The 24,413-nt window shown below is 36.1% G+C and overlaps 1 protein-coding gene across 3 annotated transcripts in view; it reads left to right on the top strand.

The window, feature by feature from the left end:
* The window catches only part of ANOS1 (anosmin 1), a 143,172-nt gene extending 122,340 nt beyond the window's left edge, over positions 1 to 20,832 (top strand). For 2 of the 3 annotated variants that reach the window (XM_062603837.1, XM_062603836.1), the window contains 5 exons: positions 7,664 to 7,758; positions 10,137 to 10,308; positions 11,541 to 11,761; positions 14,444 to 14,585; positions 15,262 to 20,832. In XM_062603837.1, the coding sequence (XP_062459821.1) occupies positions 7,664 to 7,758; positions 10,137 to 10,308; positions 11,541 to 11,761; positions 14,444 to 14,585; positions 15,262 to 15,320 (689 nt within the window). In that variant the 3' untranslated portion in view covers positions 15,321 to 20,832. The remainder of the gene's footprint in view (positions 1 to 7,663; positions 7,759 to 10,136; positions 10,309 to 11,540; positions 11,762 to 14,443; positions 14,586 to 15,261) is intronic. The other variant, XM_062603838.1, reaches the window with a different exon arrangement.
* Positions 20,833 to 24,413: the final 3,581 nt, after the last annotated feature.

Here is a 24,413-nt window from a genome sequence, read left to right as displayed (position 1 = left end):
AGGCCTGTCTTCAAGTTGCACACTAATTGTTATTACCGTTTTTTGAAAGACTTAACACTGTATTATACGAAGAATGTGTTCTGTAAAAAGAAAGTTTATTTTAAATGGCATAATGTGAGAAACAAAATCTTTATGAGTTAATCAATACTGCTTATATTCCACATAAGAGGAGGAAACAGTATTGTTTGCCTTGTTAGGAAGTGTTTATGGAATTGAGTTTAAATGTCAACTGGGGGGTTTGGTGTTTATTTTAATCATACTGCTTGAATAGGTCATTATTAAAAAGTTCTTTTTCTCAGAGGTGTCACGAATACCATGAATTTAATAACCAAACATTTTACACTGGATTTTTTTTTCTTCTTTCTCTCCTTCTGGATGAATCAATACACAAGCAGTTAAAAAGCCTAAGCTGTATTTTTCTTTTACTTAAAATGCCTGAGAGAGTACACATCAACAACACAGTTTTTACAGGGAGGAGTGCAGAGCAGCTCACAATGCGTTAGCACATCAGTGTACCATTTCATCATTACTTGAAAGTAAATTGTGTTTACCTATATATCCTAAGACTGATAACTCACTTTGCATTTTGCTAAACTGCCATAAGTAAAATAACAGTTGTTATTCTATCATTATTTCTTGTCCTGTCATTAGCTTCAGATAGCAAATGTTAGCAAGAAACACCATGATTCAGAGAGGCATAGAGTGGCTCATGAACCAGTATATGTTATGATCAAGTACTGACTGATATCATATTTTGCTTCTCTGCAGTAAGCTGGTGTATTCCTTCCCTAACTGTTCTTCAATCATACTTGTTACTACGGTCAGATAAATACAGTGTGGATCACTTCATATTAATTGTGTCTTCAAAACTGAAGCAACTACTAGTAAATAACAGTGCTTCATTAATTCACTTGGATTTTGCCTATATTTAAGCTGTCCCTGTATATATTTCAGGACCTCTCCAGCATCTGAGTTTTAGCAGAAAAAGCATTTATGAAAACTTGCACACTGTAGAACTCTGTTCATATGAGGAAGAATAGTGGCCTGATAAACAGATGAATGCAAGTCTGAGAGCAAAAAACACTTCATTGTATTCTATTTCAACTATGTATATAATAGTTCTTGGTGTGGAAATACGGGCACGTTACCCCGCAGAGCAGATGCTGCTGCTCATCCTCCAGCCAGAATGGTAGAGTTGGAAGCAGTGCTGTGTTGTATTAGATACGCATTTGTAAAGGTGTATCAGGAGTTGCATACTGGGAGAGGGTAAAGCAGGAACGTTTCTTCAGGGAGCCTTTGTACACGTATTTGCATGCTTCAGAGATTATAAAATATTTTTCTTTATGAAAAATATCATACATTTCACCACTTACCATCGTTACTTTTATATTCACTATAGAACAGCTTCACCATTCAATCCGAGATAAATAATTTTTGTCCTGAGTGGTGTGTTGACACAGGATTTATACAGTGTTCTACAAAATCATGCTTTAACTTTGCCACAGAAACAATTAATCAAGCCTGTAGATACTGAAACATGCACTTCATATGCCCTGAGCAGATTCTGCCCTGTTCTGTGATATTAAGTATAAAATCTTTACCCCTCGTTATAGCCTATTTTTTGAGCAGTAATGCTTCAAGAAACATGATCCAGAAAGGAAATTACTTTATTTTGCTCTATTTCCTTCTTTCTATTAGTCTAAAACAATTGAAGACATGTTCAAGGCTTGTCTTTTAGCTGTAGCTTTTATGGTCATTAGTGTCTTGATCATGTAAGTGGTGGGTACTAAACTTTCTGGCCCGATCCATTAGCTGCTCTTAAATATTGAAGTCAACATGACTGTTCATATCCTTAAGTGCTTTGTTGAATCAGGGCCAGAGTGCTCGGGAGCTTGTAAGATCAACCCCCCAGTGCAAGAAGAAAAACAAAAACCATGTGGCCAGTCAGAAATAATCATTGCAGTTTGCTGTATGAAATATCAGATTTAACAATAGATAATAAATCCAAAGGTTTAGCTCCATGCAGAACAAATTCTTTCAGTAATTTCCTTACCAACTAGCTTCACAGAAATTTCAGTCCCCTTATGGCATTCTGTTTGAAGAAATGTTCAGTGAAGACACCAGGCTTACATACAGCTAATTATCTTCCAAACTTTGATAGCTCCTTTTGACATACAGTTAGCATATTAATTATACGTATATACTTTGGAGGGAGTCTGTTTGCTGAGTAACTTGACAAAAAATATAGAACACCCTTTCATACTGAAATACTCATTTGACATGTGCTTATTATTTATATTAAATTAATATTTTTGTGCTGCCAGGTAAAGGTTTTCATATAAGTGTGTCTTATTTTATAATTTATTTTTTTTTTACCATATTTTAACCTAATGGGAAAATCTGTCAGACACTGATTGTTAATTACTTCAGATCCTGTTACAATACAGGAATCAGTTATTGTGTTTATTGATGCTAGACATTTTTTTTCTAATAAACCTTAATTTGAGCTGCCGTTGTTGAACATGTCTGCTCTGAAATCTTGTTTTCTAGCAAATCCCATTTATTTTTTTCTTCTGATAAGTTTTTGTAATTTGGTTGCCTGCATAATAAGGGTGTCACAGTTGGCATTAATTGCAATTTCTATGCCAAATTATAGAGACCCATCGTCAGAATAGCATACCAATCTAGAGCTGAAATACTTTTACGTCAGAAACTGTTGTCATTATCACCACTCAGCAGGTTTGGAACAGAGATAAGGTGCCATGAAGTGTTTGCCTAAAGACTTCCAGGAAACTAGCGCAGGAACTAGCCCCAGTTCCCCAAATAGTCTGCTACAATTTCTTGCTATGGATCACAGGAGTACCTCCCCAAACCTGTTTACATGGTCTCCTGGAGTGACAGTAGGTTATTGTCATATTGGTGGCATTCTATTGTATGAACAAATTTCACTTCTGTTCCAGCCTATGGGATGCCAGTTTTCTAGTTACAAAGGAGGCTCCAGTTCCTCAGCATTGTCACATTGGCACCTTTCTGCACCAATAAATGTAAAAAAAAAAAATAATATTTAAGGCAAAGAAAGGAGCTGTGTGCGGTAACATGGTAGAAAAAAAGAAACCACATTAGATGAGGTTATTCACATGGTTGACAGTAATGGAAATGTACTTCAGAACAGAAATGTGACAAAGATAAGGAAAAAGATCACTGTTTTATTTAGTTTATTTTCCATAAACTGTAGAGCCACTAAAACCAGAAGTTCCAGCTACAAAAAGCTGCAGAGTTACCTAGCATTATGTTGGGTGATTTTTTCTGAATGGGTCTCAGAGCTTCAATTCTGTTGGGAGATTATGAGATTTAACAAATGTAGAATGTAGGCCTGTGGCATTCCTATTGATCGTCATGCAGCTGTGGCTTAGGAGATGTTGTGGTACTTTAAGCAAAACTTTTCAATCTAAGATGCTTAAATTGTGCATATGAACCCGAACTTTTCAAAGGTAAAAAAATGTATTTGTCATTGTCATTAATAGGAATTTGAGCTGCTTTTACAGCTTAAAACTACAGAATAAATGCGCATTTCACCCCTAGAAAAATCTTAAATATATCTATGTAATTTTATTAAAATGAAACTAAAAATTTTGGGGTGAGGGGGGTAGGGAAAGCAGAAATATCTGGTGAAGAACATCTTCCTAAATACAATCAATAGAGTGATAGCTTTGTGGAGATATTCATGTGAAATTAAGGGTGGGTTTGGGTGAAACATGAGGGAGGAAATCAAAACAGGTATCTTTTCAACACGCTTTAGAGCATCCCCTAATCAAGAGATTTCTAGTTAGAGATTTAATATTTCTGTCCAACAAAGTTAGCTGCATAGTCTTGTTCAGCAAAAGAGCTAAGCATATATGGAATTTTAAGAATATGTTCATGTGATGTTTTCTTAAGTCTAGGAACTCATTTGATACTTCAGAAAATTGACTTTAAAAATCATAGCCAAAATAATTAATATTCGCTATTAGTTTGTTTGAAAAGATAAGCATTGTGCACCTGTCTGAAGGATCTAAAAATCTTTGGCTTGGGCAGAAGGAGATCATTTCCCTGTCAGTAACTTTAAGAAATTTTTAAAGTGATTTTCCTGGTTTGCCTTTTTTTTTTTTTTTCCTTAATTGTTTAAATAAGTTGTCTGCCATAATAGTCCTTTACAGAGTTCTGACTTAAGTGACCATTCTGTTGACTAATTTCACAAGCTTGAAAGTGCTCAAATGAGTGCTGGCACTTAGCATGTCCTTCAAGTTTACTGTTTCTATACAAATATTTTGAGTTCTGAGAAATATGAAAGCTTGCTCTTTGTGCAAGCACCAGTCTTTTTAGTGTCAAACAGTATACTTTCTAGCCATGAGAACAATGAAGTTATAAAGCTTTATAAAGACTCCTCATTGGAAGTACAGATTCAAGAAAACTCTGAACTATTAAGGAGATTGATTATGTACAAAAAGGCTTTATACTGTGACAGCTGGAATATCAGGGAACCAGCCTGAAGGAAACTGAAGGCAGTTTCTTTTCAGTGTTATGCTTTCCAATAAGTTGGCCAAAAGCAGCCCCATTAGATACAGGATATTTTGTTAATATTAACTACTGAAATGACTTTTCAGGAAAAGATGTGGCTGTGGCCTGCACTGTATTAAACTTAGCTGGGCTTTGTTCAGAACCATTAGCTTTGGTGCAGTGGCTGGCATTCAGCTAAACTGCAGCTTGGACAGCTGGTCCAGGACCTACCACTGAGTTGGTAATGGACAGCTGAAAACAAAAATTAAATAAGATTATAGTAGTGATTTCACTAGGATAGTGTCTATTACTGAATGGGAGGCAGGGAGAAGCTTTTCTTTCGCTAAAAGTGAATCTCTAGAGCCATGAGCTTTATGAGCAACTCTAAAACAAATGAAATGAGTATTTTCATCCTTTTTTTTTTTTTTTAGGTCTCTTATGTGGCTTTTTAAATCATCCCATATATCTTGTCTCCTTTTGCTCTCAAAAAATTTAAAGATAATTTCTAAACCAATCTTGTTTCTTAATACACTTACTTCATGCATGCACATACACTGAGCTTTTCGTGCTTCTAACTAGAATGTCCCACCTTTTCTATTTTTTTAAAGTTTCTGTCTTAAGAGCTACTTCCTTATAATATTTCAGTATTGCAACCCAAATTGTGCAGACTTTATTCCTGACAGTAGAGAATTTTTAAAAGGAGAAAATTGTTTGTATTGTTGTCAAGTGTTTTTGCATTCTTCTTTTTAACAAAAAGCAATTAGCATGCTTATGTTCAAATCTTTCAGGTAACAGCAGTCAAGAAGACAGAGATTAGAACTGAAGAATTTTTAGTCTTGAAAAAAAAAATTTATGGAAGTCAAAAAAGCCTGCTCCAATGGAAAGTTTTGTTTAGACTTAGCTGGTGCTGTCATGATGCATTACAGTTTATAGCAGTTGATGTGGTTGTATATATGTATGCAAAAACCTTTCTAAAATAACTTAATTACATGCACACTGAAAATAGGTTATCAGGCTATCAGTTCTGAGCACTATCAAATATAAGATTATTTGTTCACTTTGCTTAAATACATAATTATAAAATGGAAATCTTCATCCTACATTTACAGTCCAAGTTGATAGAAAGTGAAATTAATAACAAATAATAACTTCTTGCTAATTTTCTAGTTCAAAGAGAGAAGGTATCAGAAACCACAGCTGTTTATGGATGGGTTACAAAGGGTTTGCTAGTGCAAGAGAGGAGAAGTAGGAAAGAAGAGAATGACCAAGAGCAGAAGCTCACAGAAGCAATGGAGGTGGAGCTGCATTGTAATCCAACAAGATGCTGCTGTGCCAGGAGCTGGAAATACCAAATATCTTGGGTTACAATCTATTTAATTACATTTCTAGGCCGAGGCTTAGCAAATCTCTACACAAGTGTATCTGGATGCTGAACTGTTGTAACCTCTTGATGTTTGAGACTTATTTTAAAATGTTTGCCCATCAAGAGATATTTAGTAACCTACCTGAGATACGTGTCTTATCCAGTTCTTAATGGCTGGATTATGGCAAGGCTTAATTTGTTTGGATAATGTCTACCAAAGAAAGAGTGATTTTTTTATGGATTGCAAGTGAAAATAGCCATTTTTTAGCTCTACAGAGAGCAGCCCACATTACGTGCAGATAGTTATAAATTGTGATTATCAGATAATATACACTCAATAACACATTCACTGTGCTTAACTGGCATAGAGTGTACATCGTTAATATAGCATGATTAATATAGCAGCACAAAGTTTTCAGGTCTCAAGAAGCTAGGTATTCTGGTTTTTTGTCCCAGGAGAGGGACACAAGCAGATGACAGGCAATAACTGAATGAACTGAAAGAGATTAAATCAGATGAAACCTACTTATAAATGCTCTGTGAGTCTGTGTCTTCATCCAATAGGCACATCAGGTGGGAAAGTTCAGCATCTAAGAGGCAAGTGAAAGCACATCAATTTTATTTTTAAAAGGGAGGGAACAATCACAGGGCAGTTATTTCTTTATAGATTTCTTTTTGGGAAAAAAAAAAATAAATTGAATTTCCAGAGAAATTACACAATTAGTACATACGTTGTTATGATGATAGCTGCTGCAAAAATCTATTTCAAGGAGCTTCTAATCAGTCTTTTTACCACAATGCCATTTGAGCTAGTTTCAGACACTACTTATTTTCTATTTCATTTACAATCCTTCCCTTTTGCATCCAAATTACTCATAGCAGTCTAATGTCAGATCAGCCCTTAAGGCATCAAAGATATTTGTTTTCCTTCCTGAAACCCACAATTAGGGACTTGGCATTAGTGGCTGTGTCATACCAAGCTAATTAATAATAAGAGACATAATTTTGTATCCCCTGTATAAAGATAGAGGAGAACTAAATCCAGAAAAATGACAGGATGTATTTGCATTACCTGATGAGATTTTCTTCTTTCATCTAATTCTTTATTGCCCTTTGTTTTGCTTCCTTATGCAATCAGTATTAGACAAGAAGCTAAAAGAGCTGGAAATTGGTTGAAGGCTTATACAATTGATACTGCAGCAAGTTTTGTCATTGATTTAAATGGGAGCAAACTCAAGCATTTGGTGTTATTCCTAAGAGTCGAGACTAGAATTTTATTTGGACAGAAGCTGAATAGTTGTTATGATGTATTCTGAAAGAAGAAGGTTCAGGGATTTGCAGACATTGTCACATATCTTCAGGCACAGATTTCTCAAGCCATGCCAGGCAGCAGTGTTGTGATGCTGACAATATAAACAGTCACAGGCAGTTGACACAAAGTCATTCCCATAATTTGCAGGATGTTTAGAAGTAGCAGCATTGAGGTTATTTTTTTTAATGCTCAATATAAATGCTTGATTTAAGAAAAAAATGTAAGCAGTATATTCTTACATATCAGAAAATGCCAATTCACTGTTTTTAGATTTATCTCCATTAGCTGACATAAGCTTTAAATTACGTAAGTATGTAATATTTTCTCCATTCTAGTGAGGAACTACCATCTCTGCAATAGTTAAAACTCCCATTTTTATCCAGAGAAGCCAGAAAAGTTTAAATGGTGAAAGCATAGTTATATGTTTTTTCTTCTCTTTTTATATCATTCAGATACCAGCATGAATCAATTCCAAGTCCACTGGTTACTGGAGTCCTGTGTGCACAATGACACCAAAGGACGTGGGAAAGTAACAGAGCTGACTTATGTAAGTGTCCATTCAGCCTTCTGCTTGATTCTGAATAGCTTCTAAACAGTATGATTTATACCATGCTTCACAGATAAATAAGGATGTTTCTTCTTTATGTTCCTCTTTGACAAAAGATAATGCATCTGGACTATTTGGTTTTTTTTTTTTGTCATGTTCAGGGTTTTTTTAATCCATACTATGGTAATTTTTTGTTGTTTTTGTCAGTGTTAGTTAGGAAATGAAAGTGGCAAACAAACTTCTAAGTACATCTACATCTCTAGAACATACAGAACATGGAGCTTTATCTATAATTAGTACTGTAGGGCTCCAGCAGAGTGCCTATACTGAACAGTAATAATAGGAATTAATAAACTAAGTTTTCTTTTAGACATGCAGGTGGGGTTCACAAACTTGAGGGCAGTAATCGAATAAGAAAAAAGGGCCATAGCTGAAAAATACTAGACATTAAATCTGAAAGTCAGGCAGGTATCAGATAAGAAGAAAAGCTCTATGTCAGAGCTTTTGTCAGCCCAAATATATATTGCAGTGACAGTTCTTCATACTCAATTTGTTGGCAGTCTAGTGTCATCTGTCCCTGTAAAGCATTTGAACAACATTGTAATGTGGTTGGTGCATCACAATTGATTTAGTGGGTTATGGAGAATGGCAGAAATCACATTTCACCTTTCCTTCTTACCCTGACATGTACTAGAGATCAATTCAGTGGACTTAATGGTATGTAGAAGTACAGTAAGTCAAAAGACATCACTTCTCATGCAGGAGACTGTTAGCTTGTAAGATTTACTGCTTCATGGGGTCAGCAAAGCAAATTATTAGATGTGGATTAAAAAAATGATTGTGACATAATGTTATGATCAGTCGCAATATTTCAAGTTATGCACATTGAAGATAGGAGAAATTTGACATTTAAGGAGTTTATTTCCGCTAGAGGTCAGAAAATATCTTTGTAAATTTGTCGACATGCATTATGGGGTTAGTTCATTATTGCTGCCCAAAGAAGTGGTAAATGCTCCATCCCTGGCAGTGTCCAAGGCCAGATTGGACAGAGGCTAAGATAACATGGTCTATGGTGAGGCATCCCTGCCCATAGCAGGGGGGTTGGAACTAGATGATCTTAAGGTTATTTCCAACGCTAATCATTTCATGATTCCACGATTCTGTTTCCTCTCAATCATCTTACAGTAGTTGGTCTAATCTACTTTGGGGAACTATTTCTTAAGGAGGAGAATCTAGCTGCAAGCATACAGAAGAAGGGGGATGCTACAAAATCTTTGGTACTGGACGTGATAGGTCAAGGTGAATAAAGGCTTTACATATCCAGTGTTGAGTATTTAGACCCTGTCACAATAAATTAAAATAGTCCAAAGGAGGTGTCAAGCCTGTTAGAGCACTCTTCTGGCAGATGGAAGGGGAGTCAAGTTCATTCTCAGCCTCATCTCTATGTCTCAATGAAAATGACCTTCCAAGTGAACATCAGACAAATCCAATTTGGCATTAGAAAAAAGTGTCTATGTAGAAGAACACTGGAAAATAGTGATTTTGAAGGGAAGTAAAGACCTAAAAGGCAGTGAAAGACTTTTGACCTTAGACAGTAAGGTATTATTGGACATCTTCCCAGGAAAAAAGCAAAACAACAAAACAAACAAACAAAAAAACAAACCCCACATTTTTCTCTCATATATGATTCCTCCTAAAGCTTTCAGGCTTTGATTTTCAAAAGTACTTTAGACAACAAGATGAATTTAGCAGGACACTTATGCTTTGTGTAAAGTTTTCTTCTCTGGTTATTGTCTTTAAATGGAGAAATGTGCTTTGTAGTTCAGCTGGGAAGCTTTTCTTCCTGACAAGAAGATAGAAGTAGTTAATGTAGTAAAGCAGAAAAAAAATGGATCCTTAATGATGTGCTGGACTTTAAATGTGCTTTTAAAAAATTGAATGTAGATGAAGCCTGTCATTTACAGCAGCTTAACTCAGCTTTCTTACATTTATTTAATTCAACTAGCATTTACATCCTCACATTGCTACTCCCACTCTATCATGTCAGAAAGACTGTTCTAAATGTTAGAAGCCAGTTGCTTTGATGCAGCATGGCAAAGGAACTGTGTAGAATTGAAGGACATATCCAAACGCCATGCTAATATATTATACTACTGAAAATAATCATGATGTAGGCAGTGTTTGCTTTGTTCTTTGACTAAAAGCCGTGTTGGCGTGTGTTAAGCGTAGCAGGAATTAGTGGAAAAAATGTTTCATCTTCTTCCAACGTTGGTGTTTTTTTGTTTGTTTTTTGTTTGTTTGTTTTGGTTTGGTTTTTTTGTTTGTTTTTCCTAGAGGTCTGTTTGCACCATGTGATGTTTTTTGTTTTTTTATTGTAGGAAAACTACATGATTCTGAAGGACCTGTCATTTTCATGCAAATATAAAGTAACTATTTTGCCTGCAACTTCTAAAGGTCGTTTTAAGGCTGAGAGTATTTTCTTTGTTACCCCATCTTGCTCTGCATTTAAAGAAAAAACCCACAAGCACATTAATTGTCCTGCTGAAGGAGGTAAGGCATGATCTGGAGAACTAGCCAAATAGTTTCAAATCATAAAATAAATTAAAAAAAAAAGCCTTTAAAGCTATTCTAAAATTGGAAATGAAAGTTTCAGAATAAAAATATGACTGGTGCCTATGTGAAAAATCTACTAAAATACAGAGCAGTATAGATTTTGGCTAGTATATTACTGTCTTGTCAGTTACGTGATAATTTTAGTGGGCTGTTTAAAAACATGACATTTGTTATTTGACAGTTTTTATTTTTGTAAGGAGGAACATTTATTGTAATGATGGATAATAACTGTAAACATAATTATACTGGCATGACCCATCTTTTGCATGTTTTGCTACTGATGCAAGCTGCTTTTTCAAAGCAGTTTGATTTTATTTAGGTTAATTCTACTCTCAAATAACAAATACAGACACATATCTTTCACAGTGATGCCACAATGGTAGGTGCAGATGGAAGGTTATGGAAATCACAGAATTACGGAGATACTGGTTGGCAAGGACCTCTAGAGTCAGCTAATCCAGCTACCCACTTGAAGCAGGATTGTTGCCAGCACTTGGTCAAGTCAACCATGGCTTTGCACAGCCAAGTCTGGGAACCTCTCTCTTCATTTAGAGGGTGACACTCGCAGTTTGAGTCCCTAGTATCCCCAAGGGTATCCCATGCTCTGTGGGTCACCTCAGAGCCCTGCTGGCCACCACTGCCATCTCCTCACCACCCCTCTTGACAGTTTCCAGCACTGCAGCCTTCCTGAGCAACTGCAACTAAGGCTTATGTTTCCCCTAATCAGAGTCCCCCTGTTAGCTTCTGTTTCAGTTTTAGAGCATGACTTTCACTTTTTGCTTGCATCATGGAGTTCTGTGCTATCCTGTGGATTTTCTTGCGATCCCAAAACTGAAAATCTGAGCTCAGGTATTCTGAAATACAGTGGAGAAGAAGGATGGCTGCCTGTGAATGAGGCATTTATATCTTTACATGCCACAGGCTTTCCTTTCTGTCACCTGCAGCTGAAAGCATTCGATCTGAAGTTTGAATTTGGCCCAAAAATGCCAATGGATTGCATCAAAGGTAGACTTTGGTTAACACTGACAGTCTGATGCCAGAAAGTTGGCAGAATCCTGGTAACACCAGAAAGGCAGCTCTATCTATCCTTGATTTGTGGAATTAAATGAACTTTATTGAACATTATCTCTCGAAGTTGAGCTTATCTTTTTTGCTTTCCAAATTTATAGTGCCAGTTCTACCCAAAGTGTTGGCCAAACCCGAGAATCTATCTGCGTCTTTCATTGTTCAGGAAGGTAACATCACTGGCCATTTTTCCTGGAAGATATCCAAGGCAGACCTTCACCAGCCCATGACAGGGTTCCAAGTCACTTGGGCAGAAGTAACCACGGAAAGCCGGCAGAACAGCTTACCCAACAGCATCATTTCACAGTCACAGATACTGCCAGCAGTAAGTTGTTTATTACTTTCTTTGCTGGTGGCTTCATAAGTGTGTGTGTATTTTTAATGTTAGTGGTGAAGCAGATGTCACACATAGCATTCTCTGGCTCTGCAGGCAAGTTAGAGCAGGAAGTGCTTAATTTTTCCTACTTGCTGGAGCTAGACAGCAGAGCTACTCATCTTAATGACACATCAAACATTTTAATGTGCACAGTTGTCAAATTAGCAACAATTGTCTGAGAAATGCCTGAAGGGAGGAAAAGATCATCTGTGTGGCAATAGATGTTTTTTATTTTCTTTTGATGATCAGGCTGTTCAACTTGGCAGTTACTACAGTTTTACTAATTATTTGGTGTCCAAGTCAGCGGATATAAAAGAATTTTCTCTTCCTTTGTATCATTGCTCTAAGAAAAATAAAAATCACTTTGCCGTCTGCCAATATGCAACGTTGTCCAATGGACAAATAATTTAAAGGAGAACTAGATGTCACTGTTCATTGGAAATGCAAGAATTAATAATTTGAATTCTTCCTCCTATTTGCTTTAAGATGGCCTTTGCTATTTCAGTTCCTCCTCTGGCAGAGGCAGGTGAATGGCACTTCATTCAGACTTTGCTACCAGATCCACCAGTCAACAAAAGGATTTAGCAGCTGGCCTTGATCCAAGGTCTGCTAATAACATTGGGTGTCTTCCCATTCACTTTAGGGAAGTGGATCAAGGCAATTGTTTCTGGAGCAGAACTTGCTGAAAACCTTTTCACATTTGTCTCCTCAAAAAATGTGCAGAATGTTTTGTTGGATATGTATTACATTTAATGCATTTTTCACAAATCTAAGGCAAGGTTCTCATCATTCTGTCTTAATTCCTAGCAGGCTGACCAAGGGCTATAGGGCACCCATGTTTCAAAGCCTGTTGTTCTGCAGAAGAGCAACAAAGTTGACCATGGATTCCTTAGAACTATGGGGCACACTACAGCCACTTAACAAAATAATAAGCAAAGTTAAAGACCATGAGATGTTGACTTACACATTTGTTTTCATCTTTTTTGTTAGGAGCAGGCATATGTTTTATTCAGCATTTCTATTCCTTTTTTTAAGCTTTTAAGGTCCAGTTAGGTCTGAAATATGTATAATGTTTTATTTAAAACATTCCTTTGCATTGTGTTTTGCTTTAATTTTTTATCTTTATTGTCCTCTGGTTTCACTACTGTAGAGCCTGGAGATTAATTTTATTTAATTATCTGTCTATCTATCTATCTATCTATCTATCTATCTATCTATCTATCTATCTATCTATCTGTCTTTGTCTATGGCAACTGGTTAACTTGCAGAAAACTGACTTGAGTTGAAACAGTATCTCCTACCTCTCAGAAATCACCAGGACATAGGTATTTTGTGGTGAGGATCTTTCACTCATTCTCTTTGATAGCCTCTGGTTGATAAAAGTTCAGTATTTGCACAACCAGGGCTGAAACGCGCATGTCCCAACTGCCAGAGGAGCACCTGAACTAGCAGAGTGAGCGTATGAATGTGATGTTTGCGCTCCTCTTTCTCTCTCTTCCCCCTCATTCAGCAACAGCAAATTACCAGTTATTCCCACAGTTTACTTAGATTTCCCCTCATAGCCAACCAGAAGAACATGCCTTTCAATTTACTGCCCAGCCCAGCCTGGATGGTTGCAGGAGCACACCTTGCTCACAATGTTCAGCATCACGGCCCTGTTGTCTGCTTCCTGGGACTGGGCCTTTCCAGCTTGGAATAAGATGTAGCAGAACTTTTAATTCCTTAATACCTGTTAGTCTTGAGCCAGATATATTCCCATTTAGGAGTGTTTTTTTTTTAAATTTACTCTGAAATTATTTTCATAAAATCATACAATGGTTTGGATTGGAAGAGACCCTCAAGCTCATCCAGTTCCAAACCCCTTGCCATGGGTAGGGATACATTCCACTAGACCAGGTTGCTCAAAACCCCTTCCAACCTGATATTGAACACTGCCAGGGATGGGGCAGCCACAGCTCCTCTGGGCAATCTGCGCCAGTACCTCAACATCTTCATAGTGGAGAATCTCATCCTAATATCTAATCTGAATCTTTCCTGTTTCAGCTGAAAAGTGCTTATTTTGCACAAATGTGACCATGAAAGTTATGGAGCACTGAAAAGTGAGTCCATCATGCCAGAAATGGGATTAAGAACTGAAGGCAAATTCTTATGGTGTAATTAGGACAAACCTGAAATCACACTTACTTTTGCTAGCTGCAGCAAGGGCCCTAGGCCTGCCATTAATTAATTTACCAATTAGTAGAACTCCCAAGCAGATCCAACATAAAAACAGATTTATATAATGAACATGTTTGTTAAAAGCAATGATTAGGAACTTACTTCTTTTTTTTTTTTTTTTTTGATGAGCATCCACTTTCCAGAACAGTAAGGAACAATTTGGACCTCATACACATGCAACCATAATATTATGGTAAAAAAAGTCTTCTCAAAGAGAATGTGAGGCAAAAAATTCAGAACAAGTCCTCTCAATGGAGTGATGTATACATTAAATTCTTTTAATGTATTTCTAAGAAAATGATTTGTCAGTACTGAGAGTGACAGAACCTGTTTAAACAACTGATTTTTTGTGAGTAGAGCAACCGTGTTGTATTTTTACATGCTTTGAGGATTAATGCAATTTATTTATTTTAGGATCATTATGTACTTACTGTGCCCAATCTGAGGCCATCAATGCTGTACCGCTTGGAAGTTCAAGTGCTGACAACTGGTGGGGAAGGGCCAGCTACAATAAAATCATTTCGAACACCCGACCTTCCTCTATTTTCACCCCACAGTAAGTTCTACACCATTTTGACATGTGGTTGTATGTTACAAAACTTCAGTGGTCCACATGTAAACATTTTGCTTGAGCCTCAGAGTCTTTATTGATGTCAGCAGCATTCCATAAACTGAAGATGTGTGATAATATGGCGTTCCCCCCCACCATACCGAGCAATGATGGAAGCACATGCAATCTTTCAGTCAGTTTCTGTGGTCTGATGTTTGCCATTCATTCCTGCACAGCCCTTTGGCTTACGCCTGTAGCACTTGGGGTTCAAAGCTGGTCTGTCCTCCAAGTACTAGTTAGGCTTGGGATTCCTCAGCTTTCAAGATTAAATTCTGCTGGGTGCATTCAGTCCAGCATGACTAAAGCCTGATCGTATTTATAAAGCAGTTCAAACATCTTAATGGCCATTTTCAGCATTTTGTGTATTTCTGAAAAGTACATCCCAGTGTGATAAAGCAAAGTAAAAAATACAATGAACTAGTCCAAGATTCTTGAATCTTTTTGTCTTTTCACAGTCTCACTAAAGTTGTCTGCACTTAACATGCACATAGTTGTCAACACAGGCTGTTCACTTATAAAGGATTGCCAGCTGAAGGCCTCACAAAGCCTATTTAGTAATGCTAAATGTTGGTATTACGTATTCAGGGTTTGATACATGAATATTTTCTTATTCTTTTTTTAGGACCTCATCTGAAGCAACATCATCCACATCACTATAAGCCACCCCCAGAGAAGTATTAGACTGTTTCAGATGGTTATATGAATAAGAGAAAAAAACTGAGCTCCCAAATGAAGTCTGGGAAAAGGCACATCTGTAGAAGCAATGAAACCGGTTTTCCAGTGGAAGTTACCATCCTGTATGATCTGTATCTACTTCTCTGTAGTTTAGTCATGAAAAATTGTAATTGCACCAAGAGCAGGATAAAGCATACAGCAAGTATCATTTAATGACCACCGCTATTCCACAAACTGAAGACTGCATACAACTCAACACCTGTGAGAAAATCAGAAGTTTGTTCATTATAATGAACATTTTTTTTGCATTTCTGTGTTTAAAGTAGATTGAAATGGTGCAGCATATACAGCTTTTTCTCTTAGTGACTCCAACATTAACATTTGCAAGATTGTCCTGTGGTGTATACATACTTTTGAACACTGGAGGCCATGTTCTCATCAGCGTATTTAAATGATCTATTTTACTAAAGCTTTGCCTGTCACCAATTTAAGTCCTAGTGTATTTTGCTATTAAAGAAGATCTCCATAAGTCTGAAATAAGGACATAAGTAAAATAATAACAGTAGCAGAAGCCCTAAAATAGTCAGTATTTAGTAATTGCAGTATCACCACTGAGGAGGATGACGATACATTTGTGTCACCTATCTATTCTGAAATAGTAATGTTCTTATGTGTAGATCTTCTGTTAACATAGTTAATAGCTAAAATATATACAAGGTAGATGTACCATTGTAAAGAAACAAATGGCAATTGATAGAATTGTTGAAAATTAATGGTGATTTATACAATTAATTGATAGGCCCTACTTTTGAAATCACATTTATAATTTTTTTTATATGATATTTCGAGATGAATAGTTAACATTAACTGAAATTCTGAGGCACATTTATTATTCAAGTATCTGCAGAGCTACTTTTTGGCTTTGACTTTTGGTGCGCATATTTCTTTTCCCCATGGATCTTTTGAACAGAAGGATGGATGTATTGGATCTATTCTGCTGTTCTGCTTACAGAAAGAATTATGTGACTATATTCTGGCATCTGGAAAACATTAGTTTATAGTTTATTTGAATGCATTTTTCAAATTTAGACAGAAGGGTGCCCTTTTTAACCATAAGGGAATTCATATTGCCTTATTGTGCAATATAAACTGTCTAACATAATTTGCCACACAGAGAGACATACCTCAACGGTAAACAGAAACTGTTTAGATTTATTATCGAGAGGATGGAAAATATCTGCCAATAAATGTTCATACAGATACTTATAATCAGCTTCTAATGTTCGGGATGTTCAACATGCTCTTGCATTCTTTGACACCATTTCCATTGTTCCCCATATCATCATATGAGGATAAAATACTTCAAACTCGCAGGAGTCAAACTGGTCAATTTTTCTACCAGCAGATGCTACAGACTCACCTGTACTTCATATTTGCCTGAGATAGTCAGTGTGAGAAGCTCAGCCTTTAGTGCTAAATATACTTTCCTTCTTTTGGTAGTTTTTTGTGGAAAGCAAATATGAAAAAAAACAAATACATACCCGAAACTGAGGAGCAGAGTTATGTTTATCATAGTAGAGTGTTCACAAAATATTCAAATACAGTTTGTCTATACTAAAGTTTGTAGCTTTTAGTTTCTTGTGGGTTAATAACACAGGGGTGAAGGAAGCTGAGTTAATTTTTTGCTTATTCTAGTTTTCCTACATTTCTGCCTTTGATTTTAAAGGGCTTCTTTTCCCCATCCATTCTATTTCTACTTCAGTTGTTGTCTTTTTAGGTATGCACTCAGTGACCAAGAACTTTTGCAGACATTTTCTATTGCTACATGGTTTTGACTTTTTACAGTAGTTTTAAAAATGTTAAAGGCTATGGTACTTATAATTCCTTCCTCTATCATACTGTCATCTCCCCTTTTCCAAAATACATTAGGAAATAAAAGGGTGAACTCTTTCTCATAAAACCTGTTGTTATAAAGGTTTGTTTTAAATTTTGGCAGAAAGCCAGATTCTCAAGAGTTTTTTTGACAGGATGGAAATGTTTTGTGTGTATAAATTTTTACCAAGAAAACACAATTTGAATGTGACTGGTGTGCAGGATTTTGACATTTAAATTGCACAGGACATAGGTAAGGCTAGAAATGATCGCCATGATGTTTGCTGAGAGCAGGAGTCACTGGGATCAGGGAAAATAATTACCTCAGGCTTCTTTGAAATATTCTGTCCAAAGCTTTCAATCACAGTCTGTTCTAGTTATGCTGAAGCAAATCTGCAGTGACTTGATTAATCTTAATGAAATTATGTTTCATTCACAGTGACATTGTAAAGCGTAGAACACAAATGTCCATCTTTATTACAATGATACCAGATCTGTCTTGGAGATAAACTGGAAGTTAGTAGCCCTGAGTGATCATACCCTTAGTCTTGGTTGCTGAGGGGAAGACTCATGCTTCTGAAATGAATGAGAAGAGTTCCTGTTTGCTGATGCCAGTCTCTTTGAAGCATTCAGCTTCTAAAAATAACTATATTTTTGAAGAGCATGGTGTGGTTTTCCCTTTTAAAGTAGAATCTGGAAATTTTAAAAAAATGTTGTTAGAGTTGCATTGAACCAGTGTATTTATGTAGAGTCCACTAAGATGTAAATTATTTTTTTCCTTTTGCAAACCAGCATATAAACTCAGCTCTTAAGTCACCCTCCAAATCAAAAATGAATAATATGAAGTCAACAAAGCTCATGCCTGGATGTTAAATTTCCAACTGTCAGTGTTTTCCTTATTATTCTTTGAATTTAGCAGTACAGATTTGGAGTTGTTAGTGCCTAATTCATAAAGCCTTGTTTGCTGAATTTTACAGGGTATTGTCCTAATTTACTAGCATAAGTCATTAAACATTTAATTCGGCAATAGAGCTATTTGATTCACTAGTTGAAGATTTATTTTCTCTAATGATGTTGTGTAATACAGAGTTAATATAGACATTGGGACAGTTCTAGGTACTCTGCACCTTTACACTGATGTATTATTTGCTATGTACGATTCTGATTAATATGTCTCTTGACTTCAGGATGCATTTTATCTTCATTTCTTTAAGCAGAATTATAACAGTATGCTGTTTTTGCTACCTGCTTTTTGAAGTGGACTTTTTTTTTGTTCATCAGTGATTTTTTTTTAAGAAGAGAATGGTTTATTCTTTGTTTTTTCACCTGTTTTGAGTTGCTTATAGAGCAGGAGAAACTCAAATAAGACAGAACTTGTTCTGTGTGTATTTCTATGTGTATAATCTTGAATATTCATTAAGAATATAGCACATAGACAATAAACAAGAGGTCTGACTTCTGGAATGCTGAACATGCTCGACTTAATGGCTTCAGAAAGAGCTGAGGACATTATGTGGCAATGCTAACATTGACATTAATGTTTGACATGGTCACACAGATAAAGAAATATTCATTGCTAATCTGAATGAGAATTTTACCATTCAGATTAGCAGAACTGCGTAGAATCTTTAATACTAAGTCAATTTATTCCCCAGTGCTTTCATCTCCATGCTCCCAACTGGAGCCAGGGAATTTCAGATAAGCAGGCCCCGATTTAGGAAGGTGTGCAGAAGAGGAAACTTTCATATATATATAAAAGAAGTCAGTGGGATCGAAGTAAACCTGTGCAGTTAAGAAGGAGCTTTAGCAATGCCTTGAATAAAGCACAAATGTCAAAATTTGCTTGAATACTGTCTTAAATCAGGGCCTTACAGAACAAAGTGTGAGACCCAGACAGTTCTAAATTCTGTGTACACCACCATGAAACATTTTACTTTAGTCTTGTGTATATGTAAATGTCGTGATATTGACTTATTTATTAATTCATTTTCTCATATTATTTGCCAAGTACATATACCCTTTTGAGGTGCACCTGTGAACTTCAACTACTAAAAATAATGTTACGCAAACTTGTGCATTGTAACCAGGAATATGATGCTAATAAGCTGTTGCATGTAGTTTAAAATAATTAAGAAAACCCTTTATTTAAAAAAATGTAAATGAATACCTACAGATGTTGATGATTATATATGGTTTTGCATGCCAAAACTCATTGTTCAGTTGTGGGCATGAAATGTAATGACTGTATTACCTCTACTGAATATATTAGTAAGGTACAATTTACAAATTAATTAACAGAGCTCTATATGTAAAATTTTTCCTTCTGACTTAATTATATTGTACTAGAGATAACAGAACTGCTTCTCTATTACCCAAATTGGCTGTAGAAATTATGATCCTATAGCATTCATTTTAAGTCAGTATTTATTTATGTATGTAATACAGAAAGATTGGTCTTATGTGTTTGTCCTGTTATTTAGGAAAAAAAAAAATACATTTGTAAAAACATTTGTAAAAAAAAGTGTAAATAGAGTCTGATTTCTTTTACTTACTATTTTCATGTTTAGAATTTGTACATACTTCTTTAGGTAATAAACTATCCTACATCGAAATCTTGATGCATTATCTCCTTCATACAGAATTTATAGTTTTGTTTTTCTTAAGTTCAAGACATAGAATCATCTAAGGAAAATCGGCATCACACCAGGTACCTTTTCTACATCTGTATTTCATTGCTTATGAAGTCATACCATTTTATTCTCCATTTATGACAGCATTTTGTTTTCTTTACAAAGAGATCAGAATAGTCTGAAAATAAATTTTGGTATCATTAGAGTGTTTTACCTCAAGCAATCCTTGAAGTAGAAAATCAAACTGAAGAACTTTCCATCCCATTCTCTGTTTTAATAGAACAGTTCACTGTCAAGATTTGTTCACCCTTTGTAATACTAACTTAAAATAATTCAGATATTGTTGGGTCTGTGTCAGTGGCCTGATCCTGAAATTTCAAGATTTTTGTGATTGAAACTCATGGTGAAATCTATGTATACACCAGTTTTGAGTATTTTCTATTTTAAAGTGCAGTTTCCCATGATTGAAATTCTATATTTTTTAACAAATATATATATCTGCCTTAGTACAAACATTTAACTGTTTCAAATTGTCAGATACGTGCTGTCATTCTCAGATGCAGTATCTTTAGTTCGGGGATACACCTTTGACTTACTCTTGAGGTACCTAATAAGCATTTAGATTTTGTTAACTTGAACATAAACTTCACAATTACCTGATATTGCTTTCTCATTAGAATAACTGCTTGAATATTTGGGTTTGATTTTCCTTTGACGTAGATGGATAATATTTAGAAAAACCCATATAGTTAAATTTCTGTGAGAGTTTGACTTTTTAATTATATTTGTCATTTTGATTCAGTAAGCCCAGACAAGAATAATGTGTCACTGTAGACACATACGTTGTCATAATAAATACATAGTTCATGTTCTACACACTTTAATACAAAATAGCCATTCTTCTTTTTCTCCATGACTTCAAGTAAATGTTTTATTCAACACTGAATTAAAAGAGATGTTGCCTGGATGATGTGAACTATATGAAATAAAGCAAATTTGCTAAATATTGAACAGTATTGATAATTTTGGTTTTCCATTTTATGGTTTATGCCTCTGTACACAACTTGGCTTTTGTGCATCTGAAAAAAAAATAGTGCAATAAATACAGTGAAAGCTTTCTACAGTACAAAAGAGCATCCCATTTCTGTACTTCTGTTTTCTTACTACAGGTGTTGCATTGTCCTTGTATGGATATATGCCAGCCTCCTTGAGGAAGGCCTTGGGCCAAAACACTGACTCTTAGCTTGTCAGTGGCAACGCAGCACCTGGGAGGATAAAGAAATCACCAGGCAGAGCACTGAGAATGTTATCTTTGAAATAGACCCAATATATAAAACTTATGCTGATTTGAAGTGGATGCATTACAGCAGAAGCAAATTCCTGTGTCCCATTTGGATTATGCTTAATAGCCTTCCTGCTTCTACTGAAGGTGCTGGCAGGAGCATAGATTAATATTTAATACATGCCTTGTTATAAGCATTTATTGACAGTGCCATGTGGCACAGAAACTAAAGAATTAAGAATGCTTTCTGTACTCAGTTCCTTACCTGTGGTGGTGGTTTTACTCTTGTTACTTAATCACAAACTACATTTCAGAGATCTGTTACTTCTCAGTGAAAGATCAACTTTGGAAATAGTGGGTTGTCATTTTTCAGCTAGGCAAATATGCTATGCACAAATATCCCTTTATATTCTTGTGCAAATATACTTGTACACCAAACAGAGCTTGCTTTTTTTCACAAGCTGCCCAGTAATATGTATGTGCATTAGGTTCAAAATTGCCAATATTTAAAAATAACTCTGGGTTTGCTGATTAGTACTGATTAGCCAGGATATTTTTCATATTTTTATAATTTTATTTAGAAAATGTTGCCTGATTTAAATGGCTTAGACTGCATAATTATTGGTAGATGCACAGTGATAGGCTGTAGTTTCTGCACTGTCATTTTGATGTAGGTGAAAGATAGAGGGGCAGATTAGGGACGGAAGAGCATAGGTAGTATAGAAAAAAGCTAATCATGATGTATTTATTTCTTTGCACACACTCAATTTCCAGTATTAGGAATTCTCTGAAAACATTCAAAATAATATTTTAGAATTATTTTCTGATATGTGCTGCAATACTTAATTGAAAAAGAAATGTTTCAGACCCAGTGAACGTACCTCCAAGCCAAATCAATTAGACTGTAACTCATAAAAAGGAATATACAAGAAAAAATAAGCTGGTGGATGCTGATAGATTTCTCAGAGGACTTAAGGACAGCTGTTCTTTTTGCTTGGTGTTTATCAAATCATGCTGAAGAGAGAGAAGATCCATATGCAGTTTTCTCGCTTTGAGTGAAATACTTCTTATCACAAAGAATCCCATTTAATTGGCTGAAGGAACTTCATGCATGGCTGATGTACAGTGGCTTAACACTGTAATGATGAATTAATGAATGAACCCTGTGCTTTTCAATTTATCTGAAGATTGTATTAATTTGTGTCCTCTTCTTGCCTGAACTTCCGTGTTTTTTGTTTTATAAAGGATCGCTGTTCATTGCTTTTTTGTGTGTTCACTGTGAGAACTCGTCTCGTTTGTCAATCTTAGTCATACATGGTACACTCAAAGCATGTTTCTCTTCACTGTCGTTACTACAAAGATTTAGTTTTAAGATATCTTTCTAATAAAAAATAAAGCTTCCTGGGTTCAGCAGTAGCAGTCATTTTTCTCCTTCTTGGTAGCTGGTGCAGTGCAGTGTTTTGACTTTCAGCTTGGGAACAGAGCTGATAACAAGGATGTTTTGGTTTGGCCAAGGACTTTGTGAGCCTCATGCTCTGCAAGGGAGGAGGGGAAGCCGGGAGGAAGCAGAGACAGGACACCTGACCCAAACTGACCAAAGAGGTATTCCATACCACAGCACGTCATGCCCAGAATGTAACTGGGAGTTACCCGGAAGGGCTGGGAGACTGCGGGGTTGGAGGAGGTATCGGTCGGTGCTTGGTTGGGTTGGGGGGGGACAAGTTATTGGTCGGCTGGTGATGAGGTGTTGTATTCTCTTCCCTTGTTATTTCCTTTATCATTGTTATTATTGGTGGTAGCAGTAGTGATTTGTGTTATACCTTAGTTACTAAACTGTTCTTATCTCAACCCGTGGGAGTTGCATTCTTTTGATTCTCCTCTCCATCTCTCCAGGAGTAGGGGGAGGGAAAGAAGGGGAAGAGGGGGGGGGGGGGTGAGTGAACGAGTTGCCTGACTAGGTTTAAACCACGACAAAAGCCATTAATATAATATATATATATTCATGTGTTTAGAGGTGATTTCGTTAAAGAGCTTCTTTTAAACAAAGTAATATTAGGTTTTAGATATAAAGTATATCTACAGCTGTATCTGATTTAAGTTATTATGTATGTAATATAGTTTTGGAGAATAGGAAATCTTACTGTCTTTTTATACAACAGCCGTGCTAGCCACAGGAAATTGTAGCAAGCACACGGAAGCTTATAAAACTGGTAGATATCTCTCATATTTGCAGCTTGATAAATGCTGCTAAAACAAATTATGTTCAGTTTAGCTAAATACATTACTTAGACTGAAAAATACTGATCCTAATTCATCTGCAAGAAAGGAGGTATAGATGAATATCAGAAGTCTGTAGAGAGGTGTAGCAGGAAAAATACAAATTTCTGTACCTGAATAATATCAAACAGCACAAAACTGACACAGCTTAAATTACCTGTATGTTTTTTCCCAATCTCTAATTGATAATATTCAATACTACCCTAAGATGATCCCACATTTATTTTGTAGGCAATTTATAACTTTTGTAAGTAACTTTATAAAATACATGCAACCCATAACAGGAAAGTAATCATTTTATTTCATAAAATTTCATTAAAAATAATATTCACTATACATCATTCTCGAAATCATAGAATCATAGAACGGTTTAGGTTGGAAGGGACCTTGAAGGTCACCTAGTTCCAAACCCCCTGCCACGGGCAGGGACATCTTCCACTAGACCAGGTTGCTCAAAGCCCCATCCAACCTGGCCTTGAGCACTGCCATGGATGGGGCAGCCACAACTTCTCTGGGCAATCTGTTCCAGTGTCTTATCACTTTCACAGTGAAGAATTTTTTCATTACATCTAATCTAAATGCCCTCTTTCAGTTTAAAGCCATTGCCCCTCAGCCTATCACTATGTGACCTTGAAAAAGTAACTTTCAGCAGAAAAGCACCTACAGTAACAAGGTCCTGAGCTGCCAAAAGAAGGAGCTGCACTGGGTGTTAGTCAAAAGGAAAGAACTTACCCCTAAAGGCAGGGTTTGAGCTCACTGGGAGGCTCATCACATACTTGAAATCCAGAGCCTTACATGCTCAGTCCTTCTGGCAAGGTATTAGATGCCAAGCAAAAGTTTTTCTCTCTTTGTATAGGTTCTGCAATAGACAGAGCAGTGATAGACATTAAAAATAAGAGGCAATTTGCATTCAGGAGAACACAGGCAATGAAGAGACCTAGAGACATGCTAGTTCCTGAACTGTCCTAACTGTGCAGAAACTGTGACACAGGCAAGGCATTTCTGCATAATCATCAGTTTCCAGTTTTGCCTATTGAG

Source organism: Pezoporus occidentalis, unplaced genomic scaffold (assembly GCF_034315485.1).
Source record: "Pezoporus occidentalis ecotype Australia unplaced genomic scaffold, CSIRO_AGI_Poc_V1 ctg81, whole genome shotgun sequence".
Taxonomy (NCBI): domain Eukaryota; kingdom Metazoa; phylum Chordata; class Aves; order Psittaciformes; family Psittacidae; genus Pezoporus; species Pezoporus occidentalis.
Note: the sequence above shows the minus strand (reverse complement) of the source record. Positions and strands in the feature narration are given on the sequence as shown.